The sequence below is a fragment of the Gouania willdenowi genome, chromosome 1, assembly GCF_900634775.1.
Source record: "Gouania willdenowi chromosome 1, fGouWil2.1, whole genome shotgun sequence".
Lineage (NCBI taxonomy): Eukaryota > Metazoa > Chordata > Actinopteri > Blenniiformes > Gobiesocidae > Gouania > Gouania willdenowi.
The window spans coordinates 35,825,070-35,840,361 of NC_041044.1; the positions used below are offsets into that span (position 1 = coordinate 35,825,070).

Below are 15,292 nucleotides of genomic sequence, written 5' to 3' on the forward strand. Positions count from 1 at the left end.
AGAGAAAATCGGCTTTTCCTCACTGTATATTGGGTATAATTTAGCTGGTTTTACACAAAAAAAGAAATATATATATATATGATTATAATACAATTAATTAATTGTATTTCATTATTATTATCATCATTATTATCATTATTTTCATATTTTTTTCTTTTTTTTGTTACTCAGAGTGTACATAACATATTTGTACATGTGGGACACATTATGTTAGCGTACTGCTTTTCATTTCCCATTGTATGACACAAAATAAATAGACCCATAATTTGATCGTTTGTATACAGTATGCAAATTACAAATGTTCAAGTAAAACAATTAATTAATTAATGCAAGAAATTTAAACTGATTCTTCCGACATACGTGAATGCAGCGTTGGAAAAGCAGACCGCGGGAACCTGTTACTTTTAATTTTTTTTAAAAATTCGTAACAGAAGTAAAAACTAAATTAACTCACTTTAACTACAAAAATTCCAGCAGGTGCGTTAACATGACACGTGAATAACATTTTTGAGCTTGTTTGTGTGTTTTCTTGGTGGTGAATGCGGTGTGTCGATAGTCAGGGTTTTTGACTGATTATTAGCTAACAACAGCTAGCATTTCGCTTTTTGTTTTGTTTTTTTCTCAGGAGAAACAAGAAATGGTGAAGGGAAAGGCAAAGAGCGTTGGAACTAATGGTAAATACAAATATTAAACCATTGTTTTGTGGGCTTTTAAAGTTTTGAAGCACTTTTATTCTTAATTTATAACCCATGTTTTTTTCCAACGAGTGACGTAGATGTAATTAAAGCAATGAGTAATTATTGTCTGTTTGACAAGTGCTCTACAAAAATACATCAATACATATAAACATAATGTTGTAATAAAATATATATATAGAAATTCACTTTTTTCCTGATAACATTAACAGTAGATGCAGGAAACACAACACACACACACACAAATATTGCCCACTAGTGTGTGACACAATGGCTTTCTGTTAAAAAAAAATCCCCTAATGCTAATAATTGCACTAAAATATGATTTGTCTTTGCTGAGGCAACAACGTACTACCCACATGTTGAGAAACCCTGGACTGCATTCATATTATTAACTTTAATTTAACACATTTTATTTAATCTTTAATATCGATGAATTAGATGTGGCCTTAAAATATATCATGTAACAGTTCTTTTAAAATTAAAAACTCACCTAAATGGGTTGCTTCCCTCCCTGATACTAAACTGTTGACATTTTTTTTTGGTAACATGTTTTTTTTAATTGTTATTATTATTTGCAATGTCTTAAACTTAACCAAGTCTTTAAGCTTTAGTGCATTCGACAAGGGGACTAATTCATTAGTGTGCTGTCTATAGCCAAAGTCAACATTTTTTACTAATCTGATGGCAAAACGGGGAAAAAAAAATGTTGCAAATGAAAGATTTGACTGTGTTTTAAGATAATTTGCCAGCAGCGAAATCTCTTCGGTCCAGAAAGAGGGATGGTAAGGAAAGTGAAGCGACTCCTCTTACTGTTGATATTCCACCTCCTGTCCATCAAAAGGTAATTTATCCATTTCCAACAGCAGTGCAGAGGAACAACAAACTGTGCTGTAGGAGATTATCACTAGGTAGCAGTGTGTACCACAAAAAGGCTGCATTGTGCTACTTGGTAAATAGTTTGGTGCACATTAGGATGAACTGTGGGAAAACACTGAGCTAAATGAAACTGTACACATATGCACACATAAATTATCAATGAATTTCTTTATGCTCAAATTATTTAAATAATGTATTGTTGGAAAGAGGTTGTGAGTATCCACATTAGGATATCCACGATCCGAAATATGCCGATACTAAACAATACAATATACACCGCACTATATTACTAATTTCACCTTTACAAGTACAAAATGGTATGAAATTTATTTCATTTTTTAAAAAACTTGTAAACAAGTAAATGGTAACTAACTGTAATTCAAGTACAAATATCAAAAACAAGTGGTATGTTTACAAAACTGTCAAATCACATTTTCCACAAAAGTTGAACTTTTGCTTTGACAACAGATTCTGATAAGTTCTTAAATTCATTAAGAAGAAGAAGAAGAAAAAGTAACTACATAAATCTATAAAAGTGCCCAGTATGTTTTATGTAAATAAAATGCATAGAGGAGTGAGGTAGTTTAACAAGGTCCTATGTGGTTCACTGACACCTATTGGCCGGATTTTTACATGCTATGCATATGTTGGCGCAATTAAATAATTTATAAACATAAAAAACATGATTTAAAAAATCAATTTGGACATTTTTTGGATCGATACAACAATTGGGCGATGAAATATCACTATATATCGCAGAATCAATTTTATCTTGCGTCTGATTGTCAAAACAACGTGATCGCCTTTCCCTAACTCCTTTTGTCTCCTAACACCTTTCCTTTTTTTTTTTTTCCTAACGCCTTTCCTTATTCCATTGACGTCATCCACGGGATTAAAGAAAGAAAGTGTCTATTTGTACGGTTGCCGTACAGACAACTCCCGGTGCTATTGGTACGGTTACCAAAGTACATGTACGTAGCGTCTTAGGGTTAGGGTTAGGATTTAACCCAATATTGCAACAATTTTTAGGGTTAGGTTTAGGGTAAGGGTTAGTCTTTGTCACGTGACCTAAACTGGCCAAATAGGGGCGGTATATTGATTCAGCAACCTTACACATAGTCACTGCCTTAATGAAAAGTGTATAGGAAAGGAGATAAGAGGGACTATTCGGACGTACCTTTTGTCTTTGTGTTTTTAAAATGTCAGTTATGGTCCCTGACAGCTTTAAAAATTATCTTTTAAAAATAATTAACAATACAAGTTACAGTTTAGAGTATTTTTGTACTTTGACAGGACTTACCAAAACATTCTCTGTTTGAAATTCTTAGGACACTGAAGGAAGCAACACTGCAATAATCAATGCTCTATCCCAGTCCGCTGTGAGTGAGTGCCCTCTGGAAACAAACCAAGAGGAGGAGTGTTCTCAACCTAAACAAAGAGATGACACAACCAATGAGAAACTCACAGGAATGATCCATAAAGATACAGAAGAACCTTTAGGAAATGTGACTACTACAATCCATGAAGAGACTACTGCCCACGAGCACAACAGTGATCCCCAGCTTGGAGTCCCTCAAGTTCATACTAGTGATGTAATGGAAAAGCAAAAAGAAGAAGAAGAAGCTCTACAGAAAGGTCGTTTACTCCAGATTGTGCTGCCAGTCCTTGTTGAAGGAGATGGATTGTGTTTGACTACTGAGGAGAAGCGACTGTGTGTAAAGGTTAATTCTCAGAGTAATTTGTACGATGACAAGGATTCTGATCAAGTCAAACCACATGACAATTCAGTGTTTGACGTTAAAGAACCAGCAAAGGAAGCAGCTGTGAGTTTACCAGCCAAGAAGAAGAGAAGGATGGGAATGCGTGGTCTGACAGAGAAGAAGCGCAGCCAATTTGTTCCAGTTCAAAAATGTGAAAATGGGCAGAATCAGAACATTTGTGAGATGATGGAAGAAAAACAGAGTATTGATATCTCAGCTGAGCCACTTCCCATGGAAACCAGTGTGGATTCACCTTCCACACATCAAACCGTACCAGTAGACGACAACTTGAAGAGAGGAAAAGAGCTACAGCCTGTTAACAGCCAGGAGAAAGACAGGTCAGCATCTGTTTGGATGACTTTACACTAGGGTGGTTCACAAAATTAATTTTCAAAATATGTTGCCAGATCACTTTTTGCCTTGTTCACATTGACATTGTGAACATCTGCACCAAAAATGGAGTCAATCGCTGCACATTTAGGGGTTGCACACTTTTCCACAATGTTGACGTTTTTTTCTATTTTCAGGAATAGTGTTTGAATTGTTCTAATGTTTCTACTCATTAACTCTAAATACAGGGGTATAACTATTAATGACCATACTTCCCTTTATATTGTTAAAGTTTCTGAAATCTGTGAAAGTCAATCTATTCTTTGGTTGAGCATTAAGAATTGTTATATTGACTACCTTTTGGGTACAGATGTTCAAAATATCAATAAGAACAAGGCAAAATGTGATCTAGCAAAATTTGGAAAACTTTTTTTTATGTCATGTATTTCAATTCAGAAAACTGAAACAAACACATTCATTGTAACATCAGAAAAATGGGAATTGATGTGTTATATAGAGGTTGCATTTCTGCAAATCTAAACTATCAGGTTACTTTACTATTACGTTCACTTTTCTTGGACTAAATCTCAACCTTGCCCTCCGATGGCTATATTTGGGATTCCTGACGCCCTCACTTTCATTTAACCTTCCACAAAAAGGCAGAATAGCTTTCACATCCTTAATAGCAAGACATTCCTTATTGTTGCACTGGAAGTCTGTAAATATCTGTCTATTTACCAGTGGCTCAAGGATGACTCATGTTTTTTTTTTTAAAGCTTGAAAAAAATTAAATACACACAGTGTATGTACAGGATTTTTTTTCCACAAATGGCAACCCTTTATTTCCTATTTCACTAATATAGATGAACACACAAACTGAGTCTGACTGTCATTGATGTTCTTTACAGTGGTTCTTAATATTTAATGACTAGAGTACCCCATTTCTCTTATTTCTGAATCCAAGTACCCCATTTGTCTGACTACAACATTTTGCTATTTTGCTTAGAAAATTAGTTAAAAACAACTACAGAGCATAATGATGGAATAAATGAGTGATAACACACATTTTAAAGAATCTCGTTTTGTAAATAAGTGGAGAGAAACAGTACTTAGTGCAGTGGTGCCCAACCTTGTTTGGATCGTGACCCCATTTTGATATCAAGAATTTCTGACGCCCCAAAAGACATTTTTTCTAGAATTAATTTTTTATGATATTTGAGCTCAGATATTTTTTTTTTTTACTGCATGTTAGTTGAACTAGATTCACAAAGTGAAAGTATAGAAATACAGTAGTTTAAGATTGTGTTGTTTTAATTAAAATAATAATAATGAAGTAAAATTCTATTTTAATTTTTCAGAAATTTCAAGCGACACCATTTGAACTCCAGGCGACACCACATGGGGTCTCGACCCCAAGTTTGAAAAACACTGATTTAGTGGCTCCTGAATAGATTTATTTCTGTAGTTTTTATCATTTCCGGTCATATCATGCCTGGGGTGGGACCAAAACTGACACTTTATTTGTTATTTTCCACTTCTTTCTTTCCCAAGGGGGGTTTGTTCATTGTTTGACACGGTATTCTGTTCCAATTTAATTACTTTCCAAATGTATTTGTGGCTTTGTGTGTGTCCATGTATAAAAACAAAAAGGGAAATTGTATTTTTTTACTGGAAGTTGGTATTTTTAGTCACAGAAGATGACTAAATTTGATTTGCGACTTTCTGTTTTTCACCAAACACAGCACAACGACTGAAGTCCACGCTCCTGTGAAATCATCAAGTGAAACAAACACTGTCTGTGAGAAAGAGGGGAACCAGTGTGAGGCTGAGGAACAAATCCTAACCCAACATCCAGAGTCAGATCCGCCTGCTGAGGAACCGGAGGAGAAACATTCAGGGAATCACAAGCTGCAAGAACCAAACAGGAGCGAAACGGAGAGTAGAGAACCTGAGTGTGAGATCCAAGCAGAGAAAGATGGTTCCTCACCAGCACAATGTTCCCTAGAGGACAGTGTTTACACAAGTCACAGTGAGAAGATTGGCAAACAAGAGGCCATCATTGCTGCGGTTACAGGAGAGGAAGTATCTGCACCTACTGCAGACACTCAGGCCACAGAGGTGAACTTTGTCCAAACGGAGGTGAACGAGGCCGCAGTGATGCCCAGCGTGTCCCAGAGAGAGGAGAAGGTGAGTCTCAGCATATCACAGCTGAATGCTACGTAGATCATGAGTTGAAAACGTGTAGCCCTGATTAAGTGAATTAAAAATGCAATGCTAATTATATGTATATTCAAACTCATTTGAAAAATTCCATAATTTTATCAGTTTAAACTGTTCTCACCCTGTGTTGAATGTGGGGGAAGTTTCGTCTCCTTCAGTTCTCGTGAGTTCAAAGGTCAAGGGGGATAAATTTGCCTTGGATGACAACGAGTGACAGATTTAGATTATTTTTATCGTTAGAGCATTGATTCCTTGAAATATTTTTTTTGTGGAAACGTAGTATCGGTCTCCAAGGCAGATAGGGCGAGTTCGCTGCTAATGCTGCACTCGAGCTGAAAATTCAGTTGGTATTTTCATTCACCAGGGGTCACCTGTGTGGAAGCGAGGGGACTGCCCTTGCTTCCATAGTGCTGCAGAGTTGCTCCCATCGTCTTTTTGAAAGTGGACGGATCGGCCGAAAGTGACATCAGCGGAAAACCCTGGTCCCCCCTCGAGTCCAAATATATGTAATATTAATAATATAAACACTATTAAAACACTAAAGATCTCTGGAATAACATTAAAAAAGGCTGTTAGGTTGGAAATATCAACAGAGTTAACGAGCTTGTTTACATTTTTATTCCTCTCGACCTATGACCCCCCCAGGGGCCTTTTCACTGTTCCAGTGTGAATTATGCCATAATTGTAATTAATTACCAATTACGTGATTACAATTATAATTGACCCATTGTAATAAAAAGGTTTCTTGCAAATGTATAAATGAGACTTGGATTTTGTCTACTTTTATAATAAGGGGAGTGGATTTTGAACCGTCAACCCTCTATGAATATATGAAAATACTTAACAGACCGTTAACATGGCAGCTATTTCATTGGTTGAGATATGACCAACATTCGTTCTTTATTGCCTTGTAACTGACAGTTCCAGGACTTATGAATCTAATGTCTGTATGTTTACTACTGACATGTACTGTTACATTTATTGTGCTAAGGGTAAGAATGAAGATAAACCTGCAGCTGGATCTTCCCCTGGGAACGCCGTCCACAAACAGACCAAGATTACCACAGAACCAAATGGATCCGTGTGCTCAGAATACGTGTCGGACTCACAGCTGAACACCATTGATCTGATGTAAGACAGTAGGAAGGAGGCAGCAGTGAGAGGCTGGAATAGAGCGAAGAATAGAATTAAAAAAAAAAAAAAAAGGTTTCTATGTTTAACTAAAAGTAGCTTCTGAGAGCAATCATAGAGGAGAGTTGACCTGAAATACTTAGTGAATACTTACATACTGAGGGAAAGAGGTGATGACATTAGCGGCAGACTGCGGGGATTACGCCTGATTGTCATGCAAGTAAAACTTAGAATGAGGCCTCAGTGATGTGATGACAAATGACATTAATATATTACATAACCTGATATTACTGCTGCCAAATGTGAATTAAGCTGGTGCGGAGACAGATGGAATACAGGTGGTCACATTTTTATGACGTTTCTATCTTCTTTTTAATGCTTCGTCTCAATGAAAGTGTTATAATATTGAGTGCAGCAGTGTCAGTGATGTGCTTTCTGCAAATGAGCCACAAGAAAACAGAACAAACTGGATTATTTAAATTTCCTGAAGAAAATGCAAGTTAGGATGCAGGTGCTGGCCCGCGTTGCACTGCATTAGCATGAACATTAATTAGCTAGTATTAGCATGACCTAGCATTAGCCTTAGCTAGCATTAGCATTAACTTATGCATAAATTAGCATTAACGTTAGCATAAATTAGCATTAACGTTAGCATAAATTAGCATTAACTAGCATTAACATTTACAGGTGCTGGCCTGCATCTCACTTCTCTAGTTTAGAAATAGCTAATGTTAGCATTAGCATGAACATTAATTAGCAATAGCTAGCATTAGCATGAGCTAACATTAGCCTTAGCTAACATTAGCCTTAGCTAACATTAGCCTTAGCTAACATTAGAATTAACTAGCATTAATGTTAGCATTAACTAGCATTAATGTTAGCATTAACTAGCATTAGCATTTGCCTAGCTATAGCACTCACCTAGCATTAGTGTTTACCTAGCATTAGGTGGGGTACAGTCGCTCCAGTGGTCTGTGTCATTGTGTCCTTGAGCAAGGCACTTCACCCACATTGCCTAGTATGAATGTAGTGCGTGAGTGAGTGTTGGTGGGGCCGCTGATGCACTATGGCAGCCTCGCTTCCGTCAGGGCAGCTGTGGCTACAATAGTAGCTTACCACCAATAAGTGTGGAGTGAAAGAATAATGCCTTAATTCTGTAAAGCACTTTGAGTGTCTATGATAAAGCGCTATATAAAATCCAATGCATTATTATTATTAGCCAAGCAATAGCATTAACCGAGCATTAGCTAAGCATTAACCTAGCAATAGCTTAACATTAGTAATAAAGTTGAAATGGGTTGAAAAGGTTTAAAAAGGAAAACTTTCTCTGGAACTTTCTGAACGTTATGATAGCTTTTTTCAATTCTAGGCAAAATAGGGGAATTCTGAGCAACAAGCAGAGTGTAAAAATATTTTAAAAGGTGGCTTTTTAATGTGCATTCTTCATTCTTTGAGGCTTTAACTCACCATTTCTGGCCCAGGAGTCGATGCTTTATCTCACTGAGTTAATTAGCGCGTTTAAAATGTCACCTGTAGCTTCACTAATTGACTAAGCCATTCACCTGTGCGTAAGAAAGCAGCTGTTAGCATTTAAAGAGCAGATTTCAAACGGATGTAAAAAATTCAGTTATTCAGACCAAAATGCACATATTGCATCTAGACAGCATTTGTTTTTAACAATGATTTATTGGCTCCATAAGTGGAAAAACTGATGTTTCAAAATGACATTTTTGCATTGACACCAATTGTGTGCATGAGAGAAAAAATTTAAAATGCTGTAGAAAATTCAGCTTTTGAGATAAAATTCAGATATTTTCCAAACATCATCTAAAACGACTCCTAAATTTTGTCATTTATATAAAAAAATGTATGTAGCAAGTATATGTTTACATCGCCATTTACAGGCAAACATTTTGATGCACTGTAGGCTCAATTTTTGATAAATCAAAAATCTGTGTGGATGGTTCGTGTGTAAAAATGTGCTGTAGCACGTTTGGTTTCAGTGGAGCAAAAATAGTTGTAGTACAAAAGCTTCTACAATATTGAGGCCACATTTTGGTGAAAATTGGAAATCTGAAGTTGCACATTTGGTCGATTTGTATTGAATTTTCAAAGTTTTGAATTTTAGAGTCTTGCTGTAGTGCCACCTTTAGGACTATTGACCTGTTTTTGCAGCTGAGGTCCTCTAAAACATGGGAAAATGTGATGATTGTTAGGCGTGTTTGCACATGGGAAGTAGAGTATGATTTTCTTTGAAGAAGAAGAAAAAAAGATCAACTTCCAGGATAAAAATAGGTTCCCTGCCCCTAATAAAAAAAAATACATTTTAGTTTATTATTATTATTATTATTTGCTGATGCCCGTCTGCAATGATGACCCTACCCTTGAATGCTACGTAGCCCTGATTAAGTGAATTAAAAATGCAATGCAAATTAATGTATATTTAAACTCACTTTAAAAAGTCCATAATTTGATCAGTTTAAACTGTTTTCAACCTGTGGGAAGTTTGTTCTACCTATTTATGTTGCTCCCCTATTGTTTTTTCATAGCTTTTCCTTATGTCTTATTTCTGTTTAGGGTATTTGCTGCTGTCCGCACTGTGACTAATAATGTGTAAACTTCTACCTTCCAGTGAGGACAAAGAGTTGGAGAAAAGTCAGAGATCTGATGCTTCAGTCCATCACGAGGACTCCACAAACCTAATCTGTGGGCTCATCAAAGAGCTTTCCTCCCTAAAGTGAGTGAAATGTCTTTATCTTTAAGCATATTTATTGCATTGTTTTCATTTTGTGCAGGTTTTTTTTAACCTTACTGACACCCCATGACCCTGTAACTTTTATTTACTCCAGCAAAGTTAACCTTCTGACCTTTGCTCCCATTGGTCAGTTTGAGCCCCATCATGTTCCTGTCTGTGCTGTGGGATCATGTCAGGACTAGTTCTGATGATTTAAGGCAGTGGTTCTCAACCTTTTTGCTGTCCTCACCCCATTCATTCTGTCACACACAAATGTCTGGTGACCCCAGAGACTTATTTTTTTCTGTAAAATTTGTTTTTTGATCATGTTTGTTACAAATACAAAGTAGCCAGTATTAGTGCACAACGTGACAATTAGTGTCAGCTCAGATCATTTTATACTGCATTTTATTTGAACTAGATTTATATTTGAGAAAGTGAAAGTATATGATAAGATACAGTTGTTTCAAATTGTGATGTTTTAATTTGTAAAATAAATAAATAATTTATAATCTTTGAGCTTTCTGCACTGTATGTCTATTTCTGTGATATTATGTATTGTGTTTTTAATTCCTTACAATAGATCAATAAAAAATAAATACAATTTTTTTTAAAAAAACAAACATAATCAGTAGATTATTTCATTTTATTATTACTAGACATTTCAGGTGACCCTGTTTTATTTCATTTCACATGGGGTCACTACCCCAAGGTTAAAAACCCCTGGTTTGATATGTGTAACCAGCGAAAACTCTTTTTTATTAACTCTTCAAGTCTCTTTACTAGAAATTATGTCCTAAAGCAGCCCATGTAGGTAACAGATTCTCTATTAACTGTAAAAATAAATCTGTATTTGGCGTTAATGTTTAAAAAAAAAAAAAAAATGAAATCTCTAATGTGTGTCTGTCATAGTTGTGTATATAAGTATAAGTAGGAGATGTTTCCTTATTTATTTCTTTATATCATGTATTGTTTTTTCATTATGTAAAATAGATCATTTTGAGTAATTTTTTTTTTTTCACTAATGATTAAAAAAAATAAACTTTATCATTACAAGACATTTTTAGGTGACCCCATTTTATTTCACGACCCCAAGGTTGAAAAACGCTGATTTAACACTTTGTTAGAGCTGTGCATTGAGGAGCTTCATGATCAGTCAATATAATAAAATCTGGCATTATATAGAAACACACATATTGATTTATTTACAGAATAAAAATGAGTGAATTTAAGGACGAGAAAAGCCAGGTTAGACTAAATTACTTCAATAAATCTTTGTACGTCTGTCACTCACTTTTTAGGAACGTTTTTGTCTAAAAATCAAGTCTTAAGGAGAACAATGTAAACACAACACTGAAAAACATGCTTGTTCTTTCTTTAAATGTTTCAGTCGGAGGGTAATGGCCACTCATCGAGAGCTGGAGAACCTGCGGCGGAGCAGCAAAAGTTCAAGAAGTTCAAGGCGTTGAGGATTTACCTTTTTTTTCCCTCCAGGCTTGGTTCAGCAGGTTTTTGTTTTATAAAATGTTCAAACTTTTCACTGCAAACATGTTTGTATGTTTGTGAAAATGTGTAATCCATTTTCAATCAGAGTTGTTTGCTCAATAAAGATTTGCTGTGTTTGACTGTTAATATTATAATAATACATTGGATTTTATATATCTCTTTATCATTGACACTCAAAGCACTTTAAATTGACGTGCATTATTCTTTCACACCACACACAGTGGTGGAAAGCTACTATTGTAGCCACAGCTGCCCTGGGGCAGAATGACAGAGCCGAGGCTGCCATAGTGCGCTATCGGCCCCTCCGACCACCACCAACACTCACACTCTACATTCATACTAGACAATGTGGGTAAAGTGCCTTGCCCAAAAACACGAACACAATGACTTGGATAGAACTGGATTCAAACCTTAACCCTTCTGTTATTGGACGACCCACTCTACCACTAATCCACGGTCGCCCTTTCATATGTTGTCTAATTTATAACTCTAAGTGCAAACTTGGGAATATTAATATGGAAATTGTTTTCCTGTATAGAACCACTGATATAGACGACCTCCAGTGACGTGTCTAGTCGATTATCTTTTTAGTAATAAACCCAATAACCTAATCAGTAGAAACACCATTAAAAAATATGCATTAAAAGGTAAGACACTAAGTCCTGTTCTGTTCAGTCCTCACGAGTTTTATTTTTTGTAATCGGAGGGTTGCCGGCTCATACCTCACCTGGGCCATCACTGGGATGTTTAGCAAGTCCCTTAATCCCGAACTGCTCCCTAGGCACCGCAAAAATGGCTGCCCACTGCTCCTCAGGGATGGGTTAAATGCAGAGGACAAATTCCATGTATGTAACAACATTACATGGCCAATTAAAGGCGAAATCCCCGATTTAATCTTAATCTTTAATATTTATTGATTAACTCTTTGGATAGTTTGTACTTCACAGATGAAACACCTAATAGTGAATATAATGCAACACAGACATTCTCAACTTGTGGGTCAAGTCCATAAAGTGATTTATAGACACTTTCCAGGGCTACGATAAAACGGTTTAACTTTAAGATCTTGTGCTTTTATTTTGAAGGGAAGTTAAATAACAATATTTTCACATTTCTACCAGTAGGTGACAAGAATTTAAAAATACAAGTTTTTAAAAAATGTGTTAGTATTTACTTATTAATAAAATGAAAAAAACTGTTTACACAACTAAGATGCACTTTTATAGAAATTAAGTAGCAGCTCATTAACATTTTGATATTTGGTTCCCTACAATCATTACATGCTTGACATTTTACTTTCAGCATTTAATTTATTTTTCCCACCGAATGTCATATTGGGGTATATTTTTTGCTTCAAAACATGAATTTTCACATTAGAAATGTAAAACATTTCCTATACTTGGTATTGTTAATGAAAGTGAATTTCCCACACATGTAACTTTCCATTTAAGTTTCTGCACTTCTGAAACAATGACAAATAAAAGTGACAACATAAGCATTTAAACAAATAAGATATTTATAAATACTTCAAAATAAAACAGCATGCATCAGCAACAACAAAAGGTTGAGCTCGGAACAATAAGAGGCTCATCATATATAAACAAAGATAAAACACTGACATGCATTGCTCGCATGATTGCTGTGATGATATGGAAAGTCTGGTTTTTTTTTTAGACAGTAGACGTGAAAGTGGAAATCATGTGACCACGTTTTAAAAGCATGTCAATCAAACGTACATTTTTCTTTTGTAACACGTTGCTTTTTTTTTAAAAAAAAAATGTCTCAAACGCAGTCATTTGTGTGTATGTATGTGTGTGTGTGTGTGTGTGTGTGTGGAAAGTACAAGTGAAAACAGCATGCACACACACAAGTCAGAGCAAGTAAAACAAATATATATAAATAAAAAAAAGACAATAGTTTACACAGCAAGCCAAAGCACACACACAAAGAAAGCCACACTAACTTAAAAATAAGTGAAATCCCATTAAATAGGGAGAGAAACAACCTTTTTGCGGTCGTGCGTTCATCGTCTGGACTTGGAGTACACGGAGCTGTACGCGGTGTCCACTTTAGGACAGAAGCGCTTGGTGTGGGCTCTGGCCCCTGTGGCCCCACACAGAGGACACACGTACATCTTCAGGTAGGGACAGAGAACATCTCCTGCCTGGTTCTTCAGCCAGTGGGATCCGTAGACCTCCTCGGACTCCCCGTTGTGTCTGCAGAAGCTGCAGAAGGCGCGTCCAGGAGGAGTCTGGAGCGGATCTGGATCGGGTCTGACACGGTTCATCCTCCGCAGGTCCCTCATCGATCCACGGGCTCCACTCGCTTTGACCACGGCCTTCACTTCTTTAGGAGACTCCGGTTGACTCTGGAGACTCTGGAGACCCTCTGGCGCAGCGTCCTGGGCCCGGGGTTCTTTAACGCGCAGGGATATGAGCGCTTTGACCATGTCGCTGTAGTCCTGATGTCCATGGTCCAACTCAGAGGAACTATTCTGGGTCAATATGTTGCTGAAAGTGTGTGACAGTCCCAAGTAGTCTTTCCACGGCTGGAAATAAACGTCCTCGGACGCCATGACGCACGAAAGCTTCTGGGTTGTTGTAATTGATAATTGAGTACAAGTGTTGGTTAGAGACGTGATCCCAGCAGCCAATTAGGTGATCTGATAGTAGAGACACACTAGGGCCGCTTGTATCCAATCAGAGAGCGCGAGAGATGTCACCTGTTGCAGCAAAACAAATACTCAGAGGTGTAAAGTGTACTAATATATCCTACTCAAGTACAAGTGCTGTTACTAGATCCAAACTGTACTCAAGTACAAGGAGTCATGCAAAAAATACTCAAGTACAAGAAAAAATGTTGCTCAATTAAATAGTACTCAAATTAAAAGTTACCATTTACTTAAAAAAACAAAAACAAAACTATTGTAGCGAGAAAGTAATAACTTGTGAGGAATAGAGATATTAAAAAACCCCAAATTGAGAACAGTGACAAATGATCAAGATCACTTAATATTTTCAAAAACAATGTGAAATGTATAATGTTGAAGAAATATGAGACAGAAATGTGACTGTATTGTGGTTTCAAATGAGTTTTGACAATGACTGCTTTGCACTTTGCGTTTGTTTAATAAATGTCTGCTTTGCAAAATAGGTTTTTACTTCTTTCTGCTCCTTTTCATTTATCTTTGTTTTCAATGTGGAAGAGAAAGAAATATGTTTGAATGTCTTGAATGAAATAAATAAAACTACATTTGCGTACTGGTGTATGTCAGCCAAAACTCCCCATGTCCCCATGCAAAGCAGGGGCACCAAGCTCACTTGTCCGGCTCCATTTATCCTCAAGTGGGCATGATTAAAAAAATCATCCCAACATTTTAATGACTCATTTAATGTTAATGAAGTTTCTATTTATAAACACTGTGCTACACCTTCTGTAATAAAAACCTTAAACAATGATGTAAAGTCACTTTCAGCTGCAGATCCTTTGAAAACAGTAGCTTTGTAAAGATATAAACCAACCATGCTGCAAGTACATGTTCAGCATTATATAACATCATGTTGACAGGATACTATTCTTTCAAAAAGCAAAAAAAAAAAAAAAAACATTTACATGAAAGGTATATTTTGTGACGAGCGCTTTAAAATGACTTGTTATAATTGGCTTTATATAGACAAAGTTTAATTGAAAATTTTGTTGAATGCAAATGCATTTCTAGACTCATGATTTATGGACATGAAATAAGTTAGTATAGTTTGATTATAATAAGAATGGCTTGGTCTTAAATAGCACTTTTTTCGAGGTGACTCAGATCGCTTTACAGAAACCATTATTCACTCACACCAGTAACTCACATTAGTCACCAGTGGTGGTAAGCTACGCTGTGACAAAAACCTCTGCCCCGCCAACCATCAGCATTCATGCACAATTCATAGTACGCAATGTGTGTATAGGACACAACGCCAACTGATAGAGCGAGATTCAAACCCCCAACTCATCGGTTATTGGACGACCCACTCTACCACTGAGTCTGGTTC

The 15,292-nt window shown here is 36.3% G+C and overlaps 2 protein-coding genes across 5 annotated transcripts; one reads left to right on the plus strand and one right to left on the minus strand.

The window, feature by feature from the left end:
• The first annotated feature begins 358 nt into the window (after positions 1-358).
• Positions 359-11,265, plus strand: LOC114468906 (histone acetyltransferase KAT6A-like). 4 transcript variants are annotated; one of them, XM_028456054.1, is made up of 8 exons: positions 359-477; positions 626-674; positions 1,436-1,539; positions 2,903-3,672; positions 5,407-5,851; positions 6,876-7,015; positions 9,648-9,752; positions 11,140-11,265. In XM_028456054.1, exons 2-8 carry the CDS (start codon positions 638-640, stop codon positions 11,216-11,218), a joined length of 1,680 nt encoding a protein of 559 aa, XP_028311855.1. In that variant the 5' UTR covers positions 359-477; positions 626-637; the 3' UTR covers positions 11,219-11,265. The 4 variants fall into 4 exon arrangements, with proteins under 4 accessions (XP_028311855.1, XP_028311885.1, XP_028311876.1 ...); XM_028456064.1 differs by having other exon boundaries at positions 394-477; positions 1,436-1,480; XM_028456075.1 differs by lacking the exon at positions 1,436-1,539 and having other exon boundaries at positions 391-477.
• Positions 11,266-13,278: 2,013 nt separating this feature from the next.
• On the minus strand, positions 13,279-13,861 carry nanos3 (nanos homolog 3). Its single transcript, XM_028456689.1, has one exon. The coding sequence runs from the start codon at positions 13,828-13,830 to the stop codon at positions 13,279-13,281; it is 552 nt and encodes a 183-aa protein (XP_028312490.1). The 5' UTR covers positions 13,831-13,861.
• Between the last annotated feature and the right edge of the window lie 1,431 nt (positions 13,862-15,292).

Excerpts from the sequence above, each read along its gene's own strand:
- nanos3 (XM_028456689.1), bottom strand. The coding sequence starts at position 13,830 with ATGGCGTCCGAGGACGTTTATTTCCAGCCGTGGAAAGACTACTTGGGA.
- LOC114468906 (XM_028456054.1), top strand. The coding sequence starts at position 638 with ATGGTGAAGGGAAAGGCAAAGAGCGTTGGAACTAATG. Across the intron at positions 675-1,435 it reads AAAGAGCGTTGGAACTAATG|ATAATTTGCCAGCAGCGAAA; the intron begins GTAAATACAAAT and ends CTGTGTTTTAAG. Across the intron at positions 7,016-9,647 it reads CTGAACACCATTGATCTGAT|TGAGGACAAAGAGTTGGAGA; the intron begins GTAAGACAGTAG and ends TCTACCTTCCAG.